General features: G+C 41.9%; 1 protein-coding gene across 2 annotated transcripts in view; it reads left to right on the top strand.

The window, feature by feature from the left end:
* Positions 1 to 25,272, top strand: part of REV3L (REV3 like, DNA directed polymerase zeta catalytic subunit) — a 219,577-nt gene extending 194,305 nt beyond the window's left edge. Inside the window, exons 27-32 of one of the 2 annotated variants that reach the window (XM_074990718.1) lie at positions 1,667 to 1,781; positions 6,854 to 6,991; positions 7,956 to 8,146; positions 9,887 to 10,133; positions 12,545 to 12,754; positions 24,125 to 25,272. In XM_074990718.1, coding sequence (XP_074846819.1) covers positions 1,667 to 1,781; positions 6,854 to 6,991; positions 7,956 to 8,146; positions 9,887 to 10,133; positions 12,545 to 12,754; positions 24,125 to 24,265 — 1,042 coding nt within the window. In that variant the 3' untranslated portion in view covers positions 24,266 to 25,272. Of the gene's footprint in view, positions 1 to 1,666; positions 1,782 to 6,853; positions 6,992 to 7,955; positions 8,147 to 9,886; positions 10,134 to 12,544; positions 12,755 to 24,124 lie in introns of those variants that run through there. The other variant, XR_012645066.1, reaches the window with a different exon arrangement.
* Positions 25,273 to 26,139: the final 867 nt, after the last annotated feature.

Here is a 26,139-nt window from a genome sequence, read left to right on the forward strand (position 1 = left end):
TAATTGAAGGAGCTTTTCTTATATAAAATAATGACAGTCCTCTGCTCAGGACCTTTGTTCATTTTAACAGTGAAAGTGAGCAGGAGGAGATAACCCTTCCAGTCGCTGATGGAAACTGCAGTTTGGTACATAAAAAGTATCTGATCTTCTCCTGTTTTATATAGTGCTCATGATCAGCACAGTAACATTAGCCATTGTAGGCAGGCGTGAGACATGATCTAGCTTGTTATCGTAGGCATTCTTTATTACGTGCATATAGGTATTGGTGTTTCTGATATTTAAAGATATTATGCACATTTTCTATAATTAAAGCATTTGTTACTTTTTTAAATATTCAGTCTTTCTCCTTAGAGGAAAGGGAGACAAAGTCTGCTACAAGCATATCTATCTAATACTATACTTAGGGCAGGGCATTTGAGGGCATTTAAAACAGCATATTTGTAAAGGCAGTAGCATTCAAACCATAATCTGGGTGCTCTTCCTAATGGTTTGCTTTTTTTAGATTCTGGTGATTTGTGTTCTGTCTGTATAGGGAAGGTCAGATGGAGGTAAAAGGTTTTATTCCCTCTGAAGTTCTGCCCACTGAAACAAGAAACCAAAATGAAATGCCATGAATTGCAGATTGAGCATTGAGTAAAGATGACCATTCATACTGCTCGTGTATTGTGTCAGGTCATCTGCAGATGATATTGCATTATAGAATCATTTAAGATTAAGGTTGGAAGAGACCTCCAGAAGCTATCTTGTCCAACCAGCTCAAACCAGGACCAACCCCAAATAAATCAGTTTACATCTGGTGTACAGTTTTTTTAATCTAGTTATTTTCACAGCCATAAGGGCTTAGAGATTCGCTTCTTTAAAAAAGCTAAGTTCTTCTGGAGCACAAAGTATCCTCCTCCATATAAGGACTATCTCACCAAGCCATCCAGTACCATTCCAACTTGATCTCTTCTGCACAGCAACTTCTCTTCTAAATTCAAGCTGAATAAATTATTTAGTACCATTATCCCTCCTCCATATAAAATGTGCTATTTCTAGCACATAGCCTAGCCCTTTCAGATCCCAAGTGCAGCGTAGAATTTTGTGTTCCTGATGTCATGGTGCATGGGGCTGGGTTGCATGTCTTGAAGCCAGAAATGTAGAAGTCTCTTCAGTAGAAGAAGTGAGAGGCATAGACCACTACAAGTGAGGGAGGCAAGAAATGAAGTTCTCTAAAGAAAGATGGATGAGAAGAGACTGATGTGAGAAGTTGAGTATGTTTGAATAAGTAAACTGGTGGACAATGTCAGTGAATTTTGTTAATCACATATACCCCGTTTCCTAATCAAGACACAGGTTGAACCTCTCTAGGTCATCTGGCACTCTCTCATCTGGCAACGTCTGTAATCCAACATCCGTCCCGGCCCTGTGCTGTTATTTAGCTGTAATTTACCCTAAATGTCTTTTTAGAGTCCAGTAAGCAATGGAAGTGTTGGTAATGTGTAAACAGCGTTGACTTCCCATGGTCTGGTAAATTCTCTTCTTCGACACGGGTCAGGTCCCAAGGGTGCTAGACTAGAGGGATTCAGTTTGTACTGGCAACTATATTATAGTTTATAAACCTATTCCAGGATATATGCTGAAGGAATGGTGTCCTTACTTCCTATTTCTACTTTTATCCTTTTAGCATGTTTGTACTATTGAAAGGAGCCACTAAGGAGCAGTCTTTCAAGATTGGTCAAGAAATTGCTGAAGCTGTAACAGCTACCAACCCGAAACCAGTAAAATTGAAATTTGAAAAGGTAAAAGGAAAGTACATTTTACCCCAATATATGGCTAGAAAATGTTATTGCTTTGAACATATTAGGGGTTCAGCTGTTTAGTAAGGTTTTGATTTTGATCAGTGACTTAACAGAATCTTGGGTGTTTCTTTGAGGAGATGACCAGCATTCCTTTCAACTGCATTTAATTGTCCTGCAGTTGTCAGAGGAAGTCTGCAGAGAAAATTTCGACATGTTGAGTCCCCAAAAAAAAAAGTGGGGGGGTAGGAGCCAAAGCCCAACCCAACCACCCATAGAGAACTGGTTCCTTAATACAACATGGATCAAAATTGCACATCCGAAAGAGCAGTGGAGAATGTTTTTAGTAGAAGTTTGTTGTTTTCATGTATGTGTCTCATTCACTTGCATTGATATTTTGAATGGGGAGTTCTTCTGGAAGTTCAAGGGCAACTATAAGATTGTCCTTTCATTTATATTTTAAACTATTTTTAGAGAGTAAGAGACAGCACAGTTCAGTAAAATGTTATGTCTAGTTGTTCAAGTGGTCCCTGTGCGTAGTTCACTGTGGGGTGCACAGGTGCTCCATGCAACTGAGACCAGAAGATTTTTCATTAGCAGTGCCTGTGCGTGCCAGTACCCTGCACCTCCTTTTGCACCAGGCTGAGGGCATAAAGGAAGGCACGGATCAATCACTTCTCCAATGTCTGTTTATCTCTTGTAATCTCAGAATGAATCCCTCCCATGTCCACAGCTTTACTAGTGTTCTTGCTTCAAATGCTGCTGTTTTTTGGTTTTATTTGGTCTTTTTTCCCCCCTGGAGCTGACATTTTCTAGGTAGTTAAGTAGGGGGATTTCTGCCATCATTTGGGATACATACAATACCTAAGGTCCCAAACTCAAGCCCTGTGCAGCCTGACCTCCTAGCTCCTGCTTGGTGATTTTCATGGCACTTGCTTATACTGCTTGAGTAGTCTGACATTCCCTGCAAGTGAAATATTTGTTGTTCCTTTTGACACTGAACCTGGCGGTCTTGCAAGTTCCAGCTGACTACCTGCACACCAGCCAGAGGTGCCAAGAAGTGCCCCACCAAGCATACTACTCCCTAGCTTTGGACAGAGCTAAGGACTAGCAGGCTGAGCAGATGAGAGGAGGGTTAAAGCAAGTACTCACATGAAAAGCAGTAAAAATCCTCTCTACTCCTCATCTAAGAAGAAGACTTCTTCCCTTATACTCTTCAAATCTGGTGAGACTCCATGCTCTGGTATGGATGTATCAGGAGCTCACGGGGAACACAGATCCAACTTGTTTGATGCCAACAGTGTTCCAGAAGCACTGATCATTGAAGGAGCTGGCCCAGCCCTAGCACCAGCCAGGCAAAGAAGGGAACAGTCACCATCTTAGAGGTGAGCTGTCATTTTTTGCACATGAACTCCCTAGTACATCAGGCCGTCACTGAGCATAACAGAGTGCACCAGCCTAGGTCTCCTTCCTCTGAGAATGACTGTAAATTTCACCCCAGCTAGCATATGTTTCCACTTTGTGAATTCTCAGCCTTGGTGTGTAACATAATTTTTATTGTTTATAATTTTTCTGTATTCACTGACAAACTAACCCAGAAATTCAGAACACAATTCCAGGTCATCATCAACCAGGATAAGATGGTAGCTAGATCATCCCTGCAAGCTTCAGCTGAGGGTGCAGATTCTCATTCCTTGACAACTGTAATTAGAGAGTCCATCCTCAGCCCAGGTGGGGATGGCTTTTATTCAAGATATTTCTTCATTCGCAAAAAGAAGGGAGGCTGGAAACGCAATCTGAGTCTCAAACAATTGAATATCTTCATATGATCAGGATTCAGAATGATCACCCTGCCCTCAATAATGCCCTCTCTAAACAAACATGGCAGCTCTTCATTTGAAAGATTCCTATTTCTATAAAGACATTCGCCCGGAAGACAGGAGGTTCCTGCGCTATGCAAGTGGTCTAAACCAGTTGTCAATGCAAAGTGTTTACTTTTAGGCTCTCTAACTCCAAAGGTTTTCACAAAGGTGCCATCCATGCTGGTGGCATATTTGTGTCACCATGGCACCCCAGTATTTCCCTACTTTGATGACCAGCTGCCCATAAGCTGGTCATACCAGTTTGTGGGTCTTTCCCTCTCAGCCTTTTTTAACCCTTAGGACTCCAAGTAAACCCAGAAAAGTCCATGATAATTTATGTATGGTTTATTGGAGTAAATTTGGATAAAGTTACAGCCAAAGCATACTTACCCCAGGATGGATTCTAAGCCCTGAGTTTTGTTGAGGCCTCAGACAACAGGGCAGTCCTACTAGATCACAAGGCTTCTTGCACCTATGTGGCACCTTTTGCAAGGCTTCAACTTCAGGGGCTTCATATTTGGTTACACTCCAAGCAGAGACAGTCCAGACAAGAGAAGAATCTTGATTCCCTCGTGTTCTGGCATCTTTTATGTGGTGGATGAAACAAGTTGTTGTCATTGGGGTTCCCTATATTTCCCATTCCACCCTTGAAGGTATTAATTATGCATGCATCTCTTCTGGGCTGGAACACATCTAGACAAAAATGTGGTTGAAGTTTGAGGACCCAGTAAGAATCCAAGCTTCAAATCAACAAACATTGAGGGAGGGATAGTTCAGTGGTTTGAGCATTGGCCTGCTAAGCCCAGGGTTGTGAGCTCAGTCCTTGAGGAGGCCACTTAGGGACTGGGGCAAATAGATGTCAGGGATGGTGCTTGGTCCTGCCAAGAGGGCAGGGGACTGGACTAGATGACCTCCTGAAGTCCCTTCCAGTTCTAGGAGACATGTATCTCCATTATATAAACAGCAAAGAGTACATGAGGCCTTCCACAGGTTCCTGCCTTTCATCTGTGTTGTGCATGTTCAGGTTATGTCAGACAATATGACTACAGTATACTGCATCTCCAAAGTGGGAGGATCAAAGTCCACTCCTTTGCACAGGGGCAGTCAAACTCTCAAATTAGAATATGCAGCCACCAAGTCACCCTCTTGGCAGTTCACCTTCCAGGAGCAATGCACACCTTGGTGGACAGTCTCATTAGCACTACTCCAGAGACCATGAGTAGAAACTTGACAACTTGGTGTTACATTGTATTTTCCAGCAGTGAGGATTTCCATCACAGAACTTTGTCCCAAGAGAACAAGAGATGCCCAACCTACTGTTCCTAAGCAGCTTGATGACACATTCCTAGTCTAGTGGTCAGGGTCATGCTTCCCCATCTGTTTCCCACTTGCCATGAAGAAAATCAAGAACAAACTGTCAGTTATTTCTTGACCATGTATTTCTATTTCTGAACTTGATGACTTGGGACAATAAAAGAACACCCAGCCCAACCCATCATGCTTTTGTCTAATAGTCTGCTATTTGGTGTATGACAAGTAAGGACACGTGTAGGTGGTAAACTCCATGCTCAGGTGTAGCTGGAAAATCTCACTGAGGAAATGTTATGCTACAATGTCTATTTTCTATTTGGTGTCAGCATTATTAGATACCTTTAGTGACCTATTGAGAATATCACCATCTTGGACAACCTCCTCTCTCTAAAGATATTTGAGTCTATCTCTCAGTTTGTTGTGTTTCCCTTTGGCATCTATTAATGTCTCTCCTTCTCCAGTAGGAAACTCTCCAACTCTACAAGTGTGAGATTTCTGAAGAGCCTTGTCTGAATGTTTTCTCTTATACTAAAACCTATGCAAACTTGAGACCTCCATCTAGCATTGTCCACCCTCATGAATGCTCTGTTCAAACCTCTAGCCTCATGCTCCCTCTCCGTCTATCTATGCAGGAGTCTTCATGATCGCAGTCACCTCTGCCAGAAGATTAAGTGAATTTGAAGCTCTTATGGCAGACTTTTCCTACATGGTCTTCCAAAATAATAAGATTTTTTGGATGTTACACCCCAAGTTTATTCCAAAGTTTCCCTTAAAATTCTACTTTAATCAGATCAGATACATACTGTTTTTCCTACCTAAAATCTTACATCACCAGAGAATACAGGAAGTACCATTATCTTACTTTTCTACCTACAGGGGCACAACCATTGGAGAAATCTCCTAGACTTTTCCTTTCCTTGCTGAGTGGATGAATCTTTTCACATAGACTTTCTCAAAGGATTTTGGTGCGCATCCCACTTTACTATGAGCTTACAGAAATGCCATCCCTCAAAGTGTGAGTGCCCACTCAAACTGTCTCAGGCTGTTTGTCTCCTAGAGGTCTCTAGAGCTGCAATGTAGGATTCTATGCATCACTTTACTAGACTTTGTACCCTCATACAAACTTCTTCAGAAAATTCTTCTTGTAATACAACATCCTTGCAGTCTGTGCGCTCCTCCTCCTCTTCCAATAGTGCTGCTTGTGAATTATCCACCGTGGATATACATCAGTTGAAGAAGAAAGGAAGATTACTCACCTTGTAGAATTGCTGAAGTTCTTTGGGTTATGTGGTCCCTATGTGTATTCCACTACCTATCCTTCCCCTTTTCTCCACCACCTTTCCTGAGGCAATTTCCAATAGAGAAGGAACTGGAGAATCGGTCCATCTGTGCTTCCTCTTATGCCTTGGTTTGGGGCATGAGGAAGTGTGGGGCACAAGAACAGACCACAAAATAGTTGAAATGAAATATCTTCCAGTCTCACCACCACGTGCACCCCACAATGGAATACCCAGGGGACTGCACATCTCAAAGAATGTCAATTACTGCATGATAAGTAACCTTTCTTTGAGACTAGAATAGCGAGAATTCAGGATGCTGGCTGCCATCGTTATACTGCGTGTGACTTTGTGTGCCTGAATATTATAGAATCCTCAGTTTGCATATCACATCTGGCAACATCTAGACAGACTATAAGGTAAGAGGCGTGAATGACCACCTGAACCTGCTCTTTATCTGTGGACTTTTAACATCCCTTTAACTTATACTTTATTTGCTCTTGTGAGGAAACAAAAGATAAAATGTCAAAATTAACAATCCTTTAAGAAGACCACTAAACATGCAATACTGTTACGTTGCCAATAAATAACAGTATAAAGAGGCTGTGTGTTTTTAACACTACAGGTGTATTTGCCTTGTGTCTTGCAAACCAAGAAGAGGTATGTGGGGTACATGTATGAAACACTGGAGCAAAAAGACCCAGTATTTGATGCAAAAGGCATAGAGACAGTTCGAAGAGATTCTTGTCCTGCTGTTTCCAAGGTAAAATACCCATTCTTTTAAGTTACAAATACAGTATGTTATTCCACTGCAGTCTTAAAAAAAAATCTTTTCCTCTGAAATGAGGAAACACCTTCCTCAGTAATGGTTGTTTCAGTGAGATATTTTATCTTTTAACCAAAGCAGTTGTTTTCTGTAGAGCTGCTGAGAGAAAATTGTCAAGAATATTTTTGTTAGTGGGAGAATCTTTTTCTCTCTTTCCATACTGAAAAGCTCTTCAGCTGTTAGAGGGAAAAGACCTTCAGACAGATACAAGGCATGGAAAATGTGTGCCTAAAAATGTGAAAATACCAAAAGTTGTTATTAAAGGTGGGGCTTTAGAATGGAAACAATTATGTAGCCACTTCCAACAGAATACTTGTAATATTGTCTACTACCCTCTGAACATTTCTGTAAATCTTTCTAATGACCTACTTTTGATGAAGACCAAAACATTTTATGGTCTATTCGCACAACACACTCCTTCCTGATGACTCTGTAAGTGAAGGATAATTCTTTCATAAGAAAAATGTATTGGGAGAAAGGAAAAGGTAGTATGTAAAATACCGTTAACCTCAAATAAATTGAGAAACAGCTGTCTGTATGATACAATTTTTACCGTCTTTAAAGAGTGGAAGAGGAGACTTACTGAAAGGTGTCATATGTAACATTCTATGTCAAAATTAAGAATCTTTCTAAATAGTGTAGTGGACATTTGCTGCATGTCATATAAATTCCATGTATTATTGTGCTCTTTTTAAGGTTATCTTTGATTTTGAAAATAAAAAAAAGAGATGGAATATATTCAGGTTTTTCTTAGAGAAAAACAAAAGTTGGCACTTTTTAAACAAATGTTTTTGAAGTTATACTGAATATATGTTATGAACTATTCCTTTTCCTATCAAACTCCTTTTACTAATGTTGAATGAGAAAAGAGATTTTTCTTGTCTCTCCTTTTGTTTTGAAGATACTAGAGCGTTCTATCAAGCTGCTATTTGAAACACGTGACATAAGTCAAATCAAACAATATGTTCAGAATCAATGCATGAAATTATTAGAAGGCAAAGCCAGCATGCAAGATTTAATCTTTGCAAAAGAATACAGAGGGAGTTCTGCTTACAGACCTGGATCTTGCGTACCAGCCCTAGAAATAACAAGGTAAATAAGAAGCCTTAAAGTGCTGATTGTGTATTCACCTGTTTTCTTAATCTTTTGTGCATCTGGTTGAGATTCTCAACCTGCTTCTCAGAGGGCAGATGTTGTTGGAAACAAAGTCTGGATACCATGTATGCAGCAAGCAGGGGGGTTTATTATGCACAGCAGTTGTAGTGCCATATTGCCTATCAGGACTCAGTGGAGCACTGTCAAGCAATTAGTTACAATTGATTATATAGGATGTCAATGGGCAGAAAGAAGCAACTGGATAGGCGCTAGCAGCAAGACGAAATGAGCACAATAAGCCAATAATCTAACAGGCTACACAAATGAATCCATCCAGAGCTCAAATAACGTTTGTCTAACACATAGATACTACTACTTTACGGTTTAATTAAAGAATGAAATTCCAATCGTGAGGTCAAGGGAGTGATGGTGAATCTTCCCAGATAGGTATGAGCAAAGATGCAACCTAGGGATTTAAAACAAAAAAGTAAAGGTAAATGGCAAGCATAGAGTTTCTTATATTTTGTTATACTTTTATATCTCTGAGTCCAGGCTGACAGCAGTGGGAGGTGTTTGGGTAGAGAGAGAGAAAAAATGTTCTTCTAGCCTAGTTCTGAGAACTTGAATGTAGCTGCTGCTGGTTTAGTTATCTGTTTTAGACGATAAGGCACCCTTTCTGTTTGTGGCCTTGTTGAGGCCTGTAATGTATGATAAAGAGCAGAGACATCAGGTTTTCACTAACACTGACTGCCTGTGAACCATGATACATGTTATGAGATAGTTAGGCCTCATACCAGACTATGAAATTTAGGAATGATGTGAAGGGGGTCTTAACACAAACCATAATATGCATTGGAAGCTTTTACCCTACAGATGTCTACATCACAGATGACTGTAACTGTTATTATTAGCCCTAGTTGGTGGTCTCAGAATAGTCAGGGAAACTCAGTTTCTTCTTAACTACTAGAGATTATCACTCAAAGTCAAGACCAAGGCCTGCTATCAAGGCAGTATAGTGAAACCTATGCTGTTACTGACTATTTTGCTCGTAAAGGTCTTCAATCTCTGAGCTCATTTGGTGTCTCTCACTAGCAGTAGATTAGTTTTGTAGAAAAAATGTTGCTAGTGAATTATCTCATTTTAATACTATCAAGCCTCTCTTCTGCCATAGATTCTGATATTAAGCATCAGTGCCATGCCACTTGTTTTTAGTGTGTACTTTACTATTCTGGTTTTTTAGTCAATTAAATGTCAGCTGCATATGAACTGATTCAACATATTTTGCCAAACACTTAAATTTTTCCCAATCTTCAGCACAATATTTCTTAAACTTAAGGCCATATTTTTCCTCATAAAATAAAATGGATACCTGAAAGCAAACCCTGCTTTTAGCTCAAGAATATAAAGTTGTTTGTATTATGGACATTTGTTCTCATTTTAGTATAGTTGCTGCTCTTTTGTAAAGTGTTTCTTTAATTTAGGAGATAGTCAGAAGGTGACCTGGAAACCAAATATGACCTGTGGCCACCCTCCTATTAATTCTGGAGGTGGAGCTGTTTGGATCTACATGGAGCATAATTTTATCCTGCCTATGTGCAGAACTCAGATTTCAGGAGCGCCGTCTAGATGACCTTTGGCTGGGTCAAATTTGGGTGTTCTGATTTAAATACCTATTTGTTTCACTTAAGAGTATTTAATTTTGAAGATACATTGTGAGGACTTTTGTTTTTAAAATAGGAGGATGCTTGCATACGACCGCCGTTCTGAGCCACGAGTTGGGGAAAGAGTACCCTATGTCATTGTGTATGGCATGCCAGGATTGCCTCTCATACAATTGGTGAGGCGGCCCATTGAGGTCTTACAAGATGCCAACCTGAGGCTGAATGCCACCTACTACATCACCAAACAAATTCTTCCACCCCTGGCTAGAATCTTCTCGCTAATTGGCATAGATGTTTTCAGCTGGTATCATGAATTGCCCAGGGTAAGCATGTCAGATAACACTCATTCTGTGTGATACTTGGATTTGATTACTCTTTTTTAAACAAAGAACTCTCTGTGAGATGACAACAGGGGTAATTTATTTTACAAGGTAATAATTTGATGCCTGGTTATATATATTAAATCACGGATCCCTCTCTGCAGTTCTTTAATTTAATAAAATTAGTTTTGGTTGCAACTCTTTTGTGCTCAAGACTGGTCCTATCCATTTCATTATCTGTGTTTCCTGGCTTCTTCCAAAATTTATAATATATCTGGATATGGATCTGGTCTAGCATTCACCCTTTAAATTTCTCTCCTAATGCTTATAGGTTGAACCTCTCTAATCCAGCACCCTCAGAACCTGACCTGTGCTGGACAAGAGAATTTGCCAGCCCACAGGTGGTCGATAATGTCTAGCACATTACCAAGATTTCACTGCTTACTGGCCTCTTAGAAGACATTTAGGGGTAAATAAGAGCTAAATAACAGCACAGAACACTGAGAGCCAGGACTGGTGGCTGGAAACAAACCTTATGGGACCACGGAAAACTTGGCTACACACCCATTATAAGTAGTCATCCAGCTAACTAAAATCCTGCCATATTACAGATGTTGCCAGACAAGAGAGTTCCAGATTAGAGAGGTTCAACCTGTACATGTATTCATTCAAAACCTATGAAAGACTCTTAGACTTACCTGGTTTTCTGGGGAAAGCAAAGTTTATTTTTCTACGTCAATATGTTTTGGGAATGATGACATACAAAAAAAGAAAATATTTGAAGTTGAATGACAGAAAATGTTAACTTCAATGTCTCTGAAACATTTGTGATTTGCCCAGGAATATTCAGGGAAGAAAATCTCTCCTGGGTTGGGACGTAGTAATTGAAATTTAGGGTGGATTTGTTTTATTTTTGCTGACAATAGGGAAGGTAAGAAATTGTGCTGATATGAAAGTTAGCTTTACCCTTAACATAAACAGACAGGCTCACCTCTGTACTGGGTTGTATTGTTTAATTGTCACTTAATAGAATGATTATTAAACATGTGCAGGAGTCGTGCTTTATGCTAATCGTGTCCATATAAGCCGACCTTCCTCTTCTGCTTCATTCTCTTGTCCTGATTAACTCACTGTGAGATTCACGCAAACTAATACCTTCAGTGGATTACTCCAGAAGAACTCCTGGCTCCACAGCGACAAGAAGGCCCTTGGAAACTTGTCCTAGTGCTTTCTCTGGGTAGTGGGGAAGATCTTCATTCTTATAACAACTGGCTGCTCCTCACCTTTTGTGGCACCTGGTGCATTTTACACCTTGTCTGGAGCCCAGAGATCAGACCTTGTCATGACCAGAAACATTCAAACTCCCCTTGTTTTTTCAGTATACTCTAGTTTCTCCTACCATGTGGTAAATAAGTGTTCCCTCCTGGCTTTTTAGTACACTCACTACAAGGATCATCTGTAGTTCACCTCTTCATATCCCACCCTAATGTATACTGAACAGCACAGCTTTCAATAATTCCCTATCTCCATAACAAAGAAATAAGTTCTGTGTCAGTGGTTGGGTTAGAGGCGGCAGAGGCAGTAGTCTTGTCTGCCGCATGCTTACTTTATTCAAGACTGAGGGGCTGGGAGGAGTTCCCTCAGAGTGGTGAGCTACGTATATGTGGTGAGGGGAGGTGGTGAAGACCAAACTCCATAGAAATCTGTCTTGGGGGAGGGCTATAATAGGCAGAAGAACCTGTCCAGCCCACTGTCGTGTGGAAGAGTGCCAGCTACATGGCAACACTAATGTTTAAGAGCAAACCTAGCATCTTGGTGCAGCCTATAGCCTGTTTTCCTCTTAATGTATCCCTGGGAGTTTGGGCTAAAACAGCATAACAGGGAATTGCATTGTTAGTACTTGGGTACTAAACTTGGGAGAGGCAGAACGCCGAAGAGGAGGAAAAAATATTTATTTCTATTCAACATGTTACAGTTAGGTTTTAAATTCTGTCTCATATGTAAAATAAGAACAATTGAAATTTCAGCCATGAGAGACAAGCACCTAAGAAGAAATTTTGTAAGATACAAACTAAAATGAATTGTGAATGTAAGTTGGCAAGATGTGAGTCCCTTCCCCCACCCCGCCTCTAGGACTATGTCTAGCATGTAATTCTGTTAGTGAGTCTGCTGGTGCCTCATGCTGAGCTTGGGTGGTCTCTGTTTATGTAACTTAACACATATTGAAGAAATTAACGGTAAATCATATACTTTAGATGAAGAGACACAGTTGCAGTTTTTCTTGGGTAATAACACGTGAGCCTGTGCTCTGCAGACATTGCTTAAATTTATGCACGTTAAAAATCTGACAAATGACTTAGGCATAAATACAGTTTCCCACTTAAGAGTTCCTCAACTCTGAAATTTTTTTATAGATCCAGAGAGCTGCCTGCAGTTCCCGCACTGAGCTGGAAGGCCGAAAAAGCACGATCTCCCAGTATTTCACTACGTTACACTGTCCTATATGTGACGAACTGACACAACATGGGATTTGTAATAAGTGCAGAAGCCAGCCACAGCATGTAGCAGTGATTCTCAACCAAGAAATCCGAGAGCTGGAACGTAAGCAGGATCAACTGGTCAAGGTAGGAATAAAGCAGATGCAGAATTCTGTCATTGATCATTTGGTCAGCTGCCCACAACACAGAGATGCAAAATTAACTTGAAAAATGTCTGAACCTTTTACCCTGAGTCTAAAGATCACAGGGCAAAATTTTAGTTGGTGTGCTTTCACATTAAAATACTCAAGTTTTGAAACTATACTGAAACAGAAAGCACAATCCAGCTGCATCAAAGTTGTCTCTTTGGCTAATGTTTTTACATAGCATCTGACACTATAAAGTCACAGAATACTAGAACTGGAAGGGACCTTGAGAAGTCATTGAATCCAGTCCCCTCCATTCACAGCGGGAACAAGCACCACCTAGAGCATCCCTGTCAGATGTTTATCTAACCTGCTCGTAAATATTGTTAAAGATGGAGATTCCACAACTTCCCAAGACAATTTATTCCAGTGCTTAGCTACCTTGATGGGATTTTTTTCCTAATGTCCAACCTAAATCTGTCTTCATGCAATTTAAGCCCATTGCTTCTTCTCCTATTATCAGAGGTTAAGGTATTTTCTCTCCTCCATGTAACACCCTTTTAGACAGTAGCCTGACACTGCACAATACAGAAGAACAACGTGCTAAGAACAGCAAGAAGTTTGTCTTTCACCCCCATTCTTCCTTGTACAAGATCATGAATGTTAGAATTTTTACGGAGAAAATGGCAAAATTTATGGAACCCCATGCAAAACATATCCAGTTTCTTGGATGAAACTAAACATTCAGTTTGTAGGTACATTTAGTAAATCAAATAGTTCCAGTCTAACTTACCTCAGAAGTGAAGAGTGTAATTTAAATATGTCTTGAAAATCTCCAATTAAGAGTGCACAGGGTTGTGAACATCCAGGCAGGGAATATCCACAGACACGCTACTCGACAAAGTGAGCTTTATATTGCATTTTGAAAGCTCTAAGATTTGTGATCACTCTGGGAGTGATAATTATTCATGGGGTAGTCTTAGAGCAAGCTCTGCCTCCCATCTCCCTCACCCTCAAAACCTGATCCTCCAGATTAAAATTTCATTGATTCAGGGAAGTAATAATCACATGGTATGAAGTGGTCCTGCAGGAATTTGAGTGAATCCCACAGTGAACTTTGATGACTGAATCTTGGTACCAGGGCATATAGGGAGGGGCAGATCCACCACTACTCCAGGTCCTTCTCAGCCATCTGCAGCTTGAGATGGAGCATTATGCTGTGCAACAGTTAGCTGAGCAGTTTGCTACTGATTGTGTGTTTTAGCACAGTTCAAGCTGGAGGAGGCAGATACCTTTCCTTTCTTCCTTTGACTGATCCACAGCCTCGAGAACAGATTATGTACAGAGCCCTGGGCTTTTAACCCCACTGGACCTGCCATATTCTTTCCTCCACAGTGACAGTCATTGGAGCTGCACCTGCAGCCTGGGTCAGATTCTCATCCTCTCCAAAAAATCTGCTCAGGTTTTAAAAGTAGCTGTAAGAAATTGAAGAAGAACAGACTAAAACTCCTGTCCATGGAGTGTTCTCTGAGATCTGCAGGATCCAGTTCACCCCCTGTCCTTTGTCTCTAGCTGCTCAGAGACCCCCAGTAGCTGTCTCTGCTGTGACAGTAAGCAATGTTATGTTTGTCCCTTCTTTTTATAGTGTCAGTCCCTTTCTTCAGAATTACTTCCATCTGAGGTTCAGGAGACAGAGTCTGTATGGAAGAATGTTCCCATCTGCTTTTTCCTTACCTACTTAAATGTCCTTTGTTTTCCATTCTGCTTGATGACTCTGTTTACTACTTACGTTCAGATTAGACAGAGCACGCGTTCCTTTGTTTGAGACAGAACTCTTTGCCAACCGTAGTTCAATAACACCATGCACTTCTTCACATAGAATGTTGCCATGCGCATTTTTGTAGGACAGTAATGACTAGCAGATTGGATGTTCAGATGATACTTCATAAAGCATACTTTGTACAAAGATTATCAGAGTAGTTTCTGGGGTGTGGACACAGGAGTACGTTAGGTCACCCACTGTATATTGAGAAGCCATTAGATAAACAATCTAGAGTGGCACAAACACCAGACCCAATCCCTTCAATGCACAAGGATTCCAGGGCCTTGCCAAAACTGTCATTGTTATAGTCTTCTGTAGCCAGGCACAAAGGGCACACTGATGACACTTCAGTACCATCTCCACTACCCAGCATACTGACTCTTGAAGGTCAGAGTCCCTTGTGCTGATCTAAGGTCTGTTACACAGATTCCTTGGAATCCTGAATATCTGTATCACTGTTACTGAGGGACACTCCCTCCCCAAAACTTTGCTTTACCCTCTGATCCTACCATCTTCAGAGGTGACTTGTCCCCCAGTACCAACATTGTCACCAGCCTCACACAAACTTGAGAGTGCAGAGAGACATTTCTAACCAGAACTAATGTAATATCCTTCAGCCCACTAGCCATCCACTTACTAACTTTTGGTGCCACCGCAATTACAGAATGCCATTTAGGCCTTGGAACTGACTTGACCATGCGTACCAGCACCACTTGCTCATTCAATGGTTATGGGAGGACTCCGGTGTGATGGTTGTACAAGCTTCCTCCACTTTCCTTCACCTGCCTCCTCCCTTCCTTGAAGGACATCCTGAAGAGGCATATTCTAGAAGGAAAGGCAACCCTGGCAAAGACCTTGGGACTCTCTACCCTTCATTTCTGCCTATCATTGAGCTTATTGGAATGCATGGGCCCTTTATGGCTGCTAATTCTACAGGATCCCATCTCATAAGAGGGATTTCATGAGCAACAACTGCTGCCCTTAGCTTCTGTTCCACAGCAGAACCTTACAGAAGAGCAAGAGCCAAATGGGAAACAAGAAACATCACCTTCTTCCTTGAGAGATGGTCCCTATGTGCAGTCCAAATGTGGCTCCTCATACGTGCCAGAGTGAACTGTTCATAGTAGTGTCAATTGACCCGTCTGTGTGTCTGGCACATCTGAGACTTTAAAAAACGGCATGGGTCAATGCTTCACCAGTTCCCTCTCACTGCTGCATGGCAAGAATCAGAACTCCTGTTCCCCAGTGCATCTGTCTTGCTAGAAGTACTGCATTTTTCTCCTTTTTGCCTTGTGCATTTTTTTCATCATTGTAGGTAACTGCTTTTAGGTAGTTTTTGTTTCTACCCTTTGGACTTCTTCCCTTGCAAGATGCTCTCCCCCAGCCCAGGCATTATACATGGTTAGGCTGGTTTTAAGTACTTTGTTTCATGTCCTCCCTCCTCTGAAAGTGATGAGCACCAACATTACCTCTACTGCTTGGGCAAAACTCATATTAACCAGTCACTGCTCCATCTGCTGATCTTTTCCATCCCAGGCTTGGGAGCTTTGTCTTCTTAAATTCCTCATGGAAGAAACAAGGCAGGCGTGTACGTCTTCTGATCCAGCACCAGCAGCAGACAGTTCTCCTGCCCTTCCTGCTCATTACCAGGAGCACAAACACCTTCACCCAAATCTCATCATGTGCATATGAAGCACACTGGTGAGCACAAGGGTGGCTCCCTGACAGGGAACACTGCTAACTGCGGCATTAGCTCCCTGAGACATGCCACGTTGGGTGAGAAGTCACGCATTGACTCTGAGACTCCTTCTCTGAAGCTTTGTTGGGAGCATAAACATAAGCTCTGACAGCACTGCCTGCAGCCACAGTGTCTGCACAGCTGTCGTCATCTTTGGGGCTGTTCGCACCACTGGGACTATCTGATCACACTCAGTCCCTCACACTCTGAGACATTTGTCCCCCCACAATTCCAAAATCCAGACAGCTGCTACCTTTCATTGACTCTTCTCAGCATTCCCCACTACAGGTTATTCTTAATCCTCCATCTCCAGCCACGAGCTCCTCCTGTGTGTGGACTGTCCTTCATTGTTCCATCCTCCCTAATGGCTCCACCAGCAACGACAGCCCAGCCCCTACCAGGTCTATTTTCAGAATCTGACAGGTCTTCCAAACAGGACCAAGCCTTCTCAGAAACTTGTTCTGACAACTCAGAACCCTGTTGCCACCCATCTACCTCACTATGGCCCAGTATTAGAACCTTCTCTGCCACATGGCAGCTGCCGTCATCCTCCCTGTGGAAGATGTACAGGACTCTCATGATCAGTTCCTGGATGTTATGCAGCCCTCTGGACTCTCCCATGCTGCCTTGCCACTACACAATGCCCTCCTCCACCCAGTGCTCTCCAGCTTCCTGAGCTTAAGCACAGATATTTTGTGCCAGCTGAGGGTATGGACTTTTTGTTTTCCCATCCTCCTCCAAATTCTTTCATGGTCCAGGCAAACATAGAACATGCCTGCATCAGCCACTTCACCTGGATCAGGCAGGGAAGACACTTGACCTTATTTGTAACAAAGGCTCTACTTCTATGGGCCGCCAGTTCTACACTGCCAGTTTCTAGGCCATGCTGGCAAAATATGACTTTACCATACTAAGATTGCAGACTTCCAAGCTTTTCTGGCCCACAGGCTTTCCAGTGGCTCATGAAGGAGAGCAAATTAGTTCCCAGCCCTTCACCTTCCAGGCTTCCACAATAGGCCTCCACTGTGACTCCTGGCTACAATCTGGTAGTTTGCAGAAGAAGGTCCAAACCATACTTGAAGACCTCCCTTTTGACAACCACAGCTCTTCAGTGATAAAACTGATGAACTCCTCTATTCCCTTTTGGATTTTTGAGCCACCCTTCATCTGCTGGGCCTCTATATCCATGCTCCTACATGGGGCACCATTCATCTTTCCTAACCCATCCCTGCCATACCCACAGCACCAATCTGAGCCCTCTTGATACTGTTCTCACAACAGTTCACTGCCACTATCTCAGCCACACTTCCTTTCCACAACCAGCCTCCATTAGAACTTTTGACTCCTTCCATGAGAACCATGAGCCCCCCCGTGCCCTTCAGATTCCACTACAATTGCTTTTTGGGGCCGTCTTGCTCTGTTCAATGAAATTCCTGTCTTTGTCTACTCACCACCCTCGTTCAGGACTGATCCCTGCCAATCCTGTCTTCTCCAACAGCAAGTGGATGCCCTCCTCCAAAAAGGCACCGTAGAGTGTATCCAGTAGCACTACGATGGCCATGGTTATACAGTTTTCATCTTTCGTTGAATGCCTGCCACGGGATCAAAGGGAACAATTTCAAGTCCTCCTAACAGAAGGCCTGACAATTTCCAGGCATCTCTCCAGGCCTTGCTTGATATTGCTAGCATAGCTGCACATTCCTCAGTTACCACAGTAGACATGCACTACTTCTAGGCTACAGTCTTCTGGCATGCCTGGAAGTCTCCTATCATGAATATCACAGAATCATAGAAGAGTAGGACTGGAAGGGACCTTGAGAGGCCATCAAGTCCAGCCCCCTGCCCTCATGGCAGGACCAAGCACTTTCTAGACCACGCCTGAAAGCCATCTATCTAACCTCTTCTTAAATATCCTGAGTGATGGAGATTCTACCACCTCCCTTGGCAGTTCGTTCCAGTGTTTGATCACCCTGACAGTTAGAAACTTTTTACTAATGTCCAACCTGAACCTCCCCCGCTGCAATTTCAGTCCATTGCCTCTTGCGCTATCCTCAGAGGCAAGGAAGAACAAGTTCCCTCCCTCTGCCTTATGACAGCCTTTTAAATACCTGAAAACTGCTATCATGTCCCCACTCAATCTTCTCTTTTCCAAACTAAACAAGCCCAATTCTTTCAGCCTTTCTTCATAGGTCATGTTCTCTAGACCTTTGATCATTCTCGTTGCTCTCCTCTGGACCCTCTCCAATTTCTCCACATCCTTCCTGAACTGTGGTGCCCAGAGCTGGACACAATACTCTAGCTGAGGCCTAACCAGCGCAGAGGAGAGTGGGAGAATGACTTCTTGTGTCTTGTTCACAACACGCCTGTTAATGCATCCTAGAATCATGTTTCCTTTTTTTGCAACAGCATTACACTGTTGACTCATATTTAGCTTGTGGTCCACTATAACCCCTAGATCCCTTTCTGCTGTACTCATTCCTAGGCAGTCCTTTCCCATTCTGTATGTGTGACACTGATTGTTCCTTCCTAAGTGGAGAACTTTGCATTTGTCCTTATTAAACTTCATCCTGTTTACCTCAGACCATTTCTCCAGTTTATCCAGATCCTTTTGAATTATGACCCTATCCTCCAAAGAAGTTGCAACCCCTCCCAGCTTGGTATCATCTGCAAACTTAATAAGTGTACTTTCTATGTCAATATCTAAATCGTTAATGAAGATATTGAACAGAACCGGTCCTAAAACAGACCCCTGCGGAACCCCACTAGTTACACTTTTCCAGCTGGATTGAAAACCATTAATAACTACTCTCTGGGTACGGTTATCCAGCCAGTTGTTCACCCACCTTATAGTAGCCCCATCTAAGTTGTATTTGCATAGTTTATTGATAAGTGTATTATGTGAGACCGTGTCAAATGCTTTACTGAAGTCTAGGTATACCACATCCACCGCTTCTCCCTTATCCACAAGGCTCGTTATTCTATCAAAGAAAGCTATTAGATTGGTTTGACATGATCTGTTTTTAACAAAGCCATGCTGGCTGTTCCCTAGCACCTTACCACCTTCTAAATGCTTGCAGATGATTTCTTTAATTACCTGCTCCATTATCTTTCCTGGCACAGAAGTTATGTCCTTGAGCAAGCATGCTCTGGCAGTAGAAGTGTCGAAAGTGGCCTCACTGAAGTGAAATTGTTGAGTGGGTATGAATTTAGACTTTCCCATGTTGTGGCTTTTGATCAGTTGTGTACTGAATTGTTTGACCACACTTGGTTTGTTGCAAAATATACTCAGGAAACCAAATAACCTATGTCAGGTTTATTAATATGGTACAGGGAAAAAAAAGATTCTTTATGTATCAGTCTCCAAAGAACAGTCCTACGCAGAGGTGTTAGATTCACCATACACAGAAACTGTGCTCCTCCAAGTTACATTCCTCTATTTTTATGCTCTACTTGCTTGCTACTAAAAGGTACTAGATGTGTCATACGGAACTGGCTTCAATTACTCAGCTTTTTATTGTGAGGTCTCAGAGTATGCAAACTGACCCTGCTCTTACACGTCTGACCCTGATTCCTATTGTAAACCGTGTACCGTGATTTCCAATTCTGCTTAACTTGCTCCCCCTGCCCGGGCTCAACCCCCCTCAGCTCTGCATGGCCCCAGAGCAGCTCCCCCCAGTTCCGCTCACCACCTGCACACAGCTCCGGCTCACCCCACATGCCCATGCCTGGCTCTGGCTTACCACCAATCTCACATGGCTCCAGTTCACCCCCCGCCACCACCCCTCCAGCCCGGTTTAAACCACCCGCAAGTGGCTCTGGTTGAAGCTGCCCCACGTGGCTCCAGTGCAACCCCCCTGCCGGCTCACAAGCCCCCCTCCCCGCTCACCCCATGCAGCTCTGGTGCAACCCACCGGCTCACAAGCCGCCCGCTCGCCTCCCCCACTCCCCTCCGCCTCGTGCGGCTCTGATGTGATCACCCTGGTGGCTCACAAGCCGCCTGCCTCCCTCCCACTGCTCTGCATGGCTCCAGTGCAATCCCCCTGGCTCACAAGCCGCCAACCCAGCCACCCACTTCTGCCCTGCGCAGCTCCGGTGCAACCCCCCTGCCAGCTCACCACCCACTCATGGCTCTGGTTCCGGCTCAACTCCCCATCCCACCCCTGCAGCCCAGCTCACCACCTGCGCACAGCTCCAGCTCAGCTCCACCCCTCACCCCCCTACAACCCCAACCCACCACCAGACTTAACTCTCCCCAGCTGCCACCCCCAGCTGAGGACTCACCTCTCTGCTGCTTCCCTGGCTGCAGAACACGTGTTCTGCATGGGAAAAAGTTGGATCCCTACTTATGTGAAATCGAGGTTTACGCGAGGGTGCGTGGAACAGAACCCTCATGTAGTCTGAGACCTTACTGTACTTGGTTTGATTCTGGTAGCATGGTATACCCCTTTTTCCATTGTTCTGACCCATATGCATTCCAGGCACTAAGAGGAGCAAAGGTATTTCCTAGGCCTGTACCCAGAGACATAGGTTTGTGAGGGTAACTCCTTTTCTGTTGCTATAAGAAAGTAATTATATATTAGGGATAGGCAAACTGGCTGTGAGCTGCATGTGTGGCAAACTCAGGACCTCTGTCTTACACAAGGCTGGTGTTCTGCTCGGTATGGAAGAGAGACTCGGGGATTGAAGTTTCAACAGGACTGGGCGCTTTGCACAGGGTTAAAACCCTGAGCTCCATCAGCCATGTCCCATCTGTAAACTTCTGAAGATCATCATATGCAGCTCAGTGGACCAGTACATTTGGCCACCCCTGTTATATGTCCTCATGCTGACGTAGCTAATGCAAATTGTTATGAGATACTTAGCGTAAGTGAACAGAATTATTGTATAAGCCAGTTTAGGCTATATCACTGTAACAATATTTGTGTTTAATGTTATTAGTGAATAATGCATATTTATATGGTGTGGTTAATACATACCATTAATATGATATATATTTATATGCTAGCCAGCATACATTAGTCAACAGGGCGGAGACCGAGTGAGTGGAAGGAATAGAGATAGGGTTTTGCTGGTTGCTGTCTCTACCTTGACAAATGAGTGACCCTTCAGGAGCCTACTGTCCAGGTAGGGAAAGACAATTATTGTGTCTGGTGGGAAGTCTTTTAGCGGACAAAGGGACTCCTCTGTCACATCACTAAACACTTGGGTTCCCTTGAGGGACAGGTCCTTGGCGGCACTTTGTACCTGCTTGAGAGCATTCCTTTTACTTTAACCACAAATGTCTCCAGTCGTTGACAGAAGATAAGCAACAGAGCAGAAATGTTTATTACTGTAAGGAACAAACACATAGCAAAGCTAACAAGAAAACTGAACTCGACTGGAGCATAACTTACCTTAGCACAGTGATTCCCAATTTTATTTGGCTACAGAACCCCATTCCCAGCCTGTACCCCCAAACCACCCCGACCTCCAGGTTTTACCTACCTCACCCCCAAATCCACCCCCATAACCCCAAGCTTTACACCCTTTCCCACAAACCTGCTCCACCACCTCCATGCTTAACCCTTCTCAGCCCCAAACCCCCATCCCCAGGATTAACTCACCTCAACCCCAAACTGGCCCCTGGGAGTAACCCATTTGTGGAGCTGCCAGGGGAGCCTATGCTGTGTGGCCCTGTGCTCCCATTGGAAGGAAGGCTGGCATGGAGGTGTTCCACTGGGAGGAGTGAACCAAGCCATGCCCACCGGAAGAGTGTGGCTGCTCAGGTAGTGGGGCGAGTGAGGGGGTCTCTGCATTTCCCTGCCCTGCTGCTGCTGAAATAATGGAACTAACGTCAGTTGGTTTAACAGCCAGATTGCTCCCACCACCCTGCTATCCACTAAAACAATTAAATTTAGTTCTACTGTTTCAGAGATGACAGGGCAGGGAGCTGCAGAATAATATTCTTGCTGAACCTTTATTTTAACTTTGTGGAACTCCAGGGTTCCACAGAACACCATTTGGGAAGTACTGCCTTAGCATAATCGATAAAATTCAGTTTAAAAACCATTGCCCATATCCAAACCAGTGTCCTGTAAGCTTGTGCAGCCGCTGAGGAGAGATTTAAATGTTGTCCGGATGATTAGCAGAGTACCCACAGCTAGGATTTTTGTTTCTGCTGGTGGTGCATATTCAGACAAGCTGCAGTGTACATAAATTCTGCATCTGGATGGAAAAGATTAGCGAGAACATTGATCCAAACTATAATTAAACTGAAATGAGTAATTGGCTTGACTGTTTTTCAAATAGTTTATTTTCTTGTCCAGAGTTCAATTAAATTGTGTTTATAAAGAACTAGTGTGAATCATCTTAAAACTATTTAATACAGTTTAATACACTGTATTAAATGTCCTCAATCTCTAAGGATTTACATCAGTGCTGTGTTTGAAAAATCACATTGAGAATGTCCTGAGTCAGCTTGCTTACAGCTGTTTCTGTAGTTGTTTTACCTTCCTTTCCTCAGAGCTTGACCGCTAATGCACACCTGCCTGAGAGGGTTGCTGGTTCCCAGTTCTAATAGGATTGAGTGAAAAATCTAGTCCTCTGTATGTTCTGTGTAGAAGCACTTAACTGACTTCTGGGAGGATGCGTAAGCAAGCACCATAGGGGCTCATCCCTTTGTCCCAACTGCTGCTATCACTGGTGAATTATAGTAGACCATGTTTTATCCACTTGTGAGATTTTGTTGAGTTTGGTGGTATTTTTGGTGGTCATCTTAAGTGTCACCTCCTGAAGTCATGTGATTATTTGAGAATATCAACTTTAAAAAAAAAATTAATGTTTTAGTTCTTGAGGTTATGGAGAGCAGCTTTACACAAGAATTTGAGAAGCTCAAAAAACAAAAGACAAATAACCCACATTTATTATTCTTTTAGAATTTCATGAGTGGGGGTGGATAGCCCTAACAAATGACTGAGCTTGGTGATACTACAGAGATTAAGCTAAATACATTTTTGGGAATGAAGGAAGTTGTTTCTCTTTGATTTTTAGAGTAGTTTAAATTATAGAGTCAAATGAATGCAGTAAGGATCAAATATAAAAGGAAGCTAATGTGTATTTGAAAACAGATTTAGGGAAACAGGGACAGAAGAGGAGAAGGGTTACAGCTAATAGAAACAGGAGTGGTGAATGAGTTAAGATTTTTAATTGGAGCATTAGCAAGAGATTGCATGGCAGTACCATGGCAGCTTGCCCCTACTGTTACAGAGTTGTTCTCAGATTACACCTGTATTTTATGCAGCAAGACACTAAAAGGGGTGATAGTTATTTATATATGATCACGGTTTGAAATAACTTCGATTTCCAATATTCCTCAAGTCCTCACTGGTAGAGTATTTTTCATCATAAATATGTTAGTCATATCCTGATAGTATAAAATTAATTCGTCATGTATTTTTAATTATTCTCTCATGTACCGCCAGATGGTAATGGAACTTGGGAAATGAGATGTGTAACTAGTCATTGTGGTTTCAGTCCAGTTCATGCTGAGGTCAACATCACTGTTGCAAATGACACTTGGACAATCTGAGGCACTGTGATGATATGGGGACTACAACTATTCTTGATCCCTTTGTGTCAGAATTGAACAGTGTTTTGGGGATTCTGCCTCTGCTAGAGCTTTACCTGGTCTGTTGATTGGACTTCAAGCTGGTAACTGAGACTAAAATCACTTAAATGGAAAAGATTCATCTGAGACATATTTATGCTTATTTAGAAGAGCACTTTATTATTAAATGTATTTTAAAAGAACCTGTTTTCTTTAATGTATCTAGATATGCAAGAACTGTACAGGTTGCTTTGATCAACAGATCCAGTGCGTTTCTCTGAACTGTCCAGTACTTTTCAAGCTATCCAGAGTGAGTCGAGAATTATCAAAGGCTCCGTATCTCCGACAACTACTCGACCAGTTTTAAATGATCTGTGTTACAGGATTCTAGGTGCTATTTTTTCAGTGTTTACTACACTAAAACTGTTGTGCATGGTGCTTTTTCAATGTTCATCTAGTCCAAGATTTCCATTTTAGCTGTTGGTTTACTATCTGAAGAATAATGAACAATTACCTTAACTGAGAAATACACTTACTGATCTATTCACTTTTTAAGATGTACAAATTCCTTCATTATTTCACCTTTTTAACATACTGTTTTATAATGCAGATGTTGAAATAGCTATGTGTAACATCCTGTAAATCCATTTCAAAGTAGAAGTCAAGTTTACTTCCCGGTGGATTGCTGTGGAAGAAGCACTGAAAACCTCTTGAAACAATGAAACCATTAGTGTGTGTTCTTGAACTGTCAGTATCAAGACGTGTTACTTATAGATATAATATCCATTCACTTTATAATTTTGGCTGCAAAATATTTTGTAAATACACTTTTTTACTTTTCAAACAACTGAGTAAAATAATGTGCAATGAATTTTATACAGATAATTTTAAAGTTGGTTGGTATATTTCCTCCTAAGTTTTGCTTGATTCCAAGTAGATTTGTTATTTTGATCAAACTGTGCAAACAGTAGTATTGTGTAGCATTTCTAAACATTATTTTCTATAAATTGCTGTCTTGCTTTAGCTATTAATGGGGCATTGTGAGGAACTGTGCAAAGACATTTTTGTTACAAACCTGTGGGACTGTTGCAATACTTTAAATATAAGAAATTTTATTCCATTTTTGCTTCTTTTGTATAGACATTTCTATTGCTTCTAAATATGCTTAAAATATTCTTTCCTTATGTACTGTACAGTTAAATCTTATTTGCCATCATCTTGACAAAATGTGTATTTAGAATATTTGTATAACTGTATAAAATGAAAAAGGAATTATGTGGTCAGTGCATTGTTTTCTAAACTGGAAATCATTTTGTTTTAGGAGTTAATAATGAAAACCATATTAAAATTGAATAAAATATGCAAAATGGTAAATTGATATGTATTTTTTAAACATAACACATTTGCAGTTCAAATAATTGCATCATTTGATAACATGTATGTGCTGAATGAAAGAGACAAGGTAATTAGCAGACCTGACTTTTTATATTGGGTCAAATCAATAATACTGTTTCATACAGTTTTAATGCTTAGCTACATTAGAGAAAAATCAAGAAAGCTGCTGTTTACAAATCCTCATGGTCATATTTTTAATGTCTGTCCTAAAATCCGTAATGAAGAGTACATTATTTACAAGTACTGCAGTGATAGGAAGCTGTTATAATTATTTTACCATATGTTATTTCTGTGTCAGTACTTAGCTATGAAGATACTTGCTTAGAAAAGTCATAGATTGATTGATAGATTTCAAGACTATAAAGGGACAATTATTAGCATCTGGTCTGATCACCTGTATAATCCAGGTCACAAAAAATATCACCATGTAATCTGTGCATCTAATCCATAACTTCTGTTCGCGTATAACTTAGTCTTTCAGACTACGCTCTGTTGCACAGCTTCTCCTCTCATTCATTTCTAATGGTTGATTACCTCCAAATTTCATTGGTGGAGGATATCAGCAGGTACTGCTAGAGGCTCCAGTCCAAGACAAAGAGTCCATCCTTCAGGTCAGACCATGATATCTTCTATCTTCTGCAGTGAAACAAGTTTGGTTTCTCCAAATCATTTGTTTTCAAACTTTTATTTTGTTTTCATTTTCGTACTGTTGTGATTTACAATCCTCCTCTCCAATTGGGTAAACAACATGATGGTTTCAGCCACCTAGGTCTGGTGCTGTAGTATGTCCCTGACTCCTCTCCCCCTTACTCTGAAATGATAGAGCTGTCCTACAAACATCTGCTT

Source organism: Carettochelys insculpta, chromosome 3 (assembly GCF_033958435.1).
Source record: "Carettochelys insculpta isolate YL-2023 chromosome 3, ASM3395843v1, whole genome shotgun sequence".
NCBI lineage: Eukaryota > Metazoa > Chordata > Testudines > Carettochelyidae > Carettochelys > Carettochelys insculpta.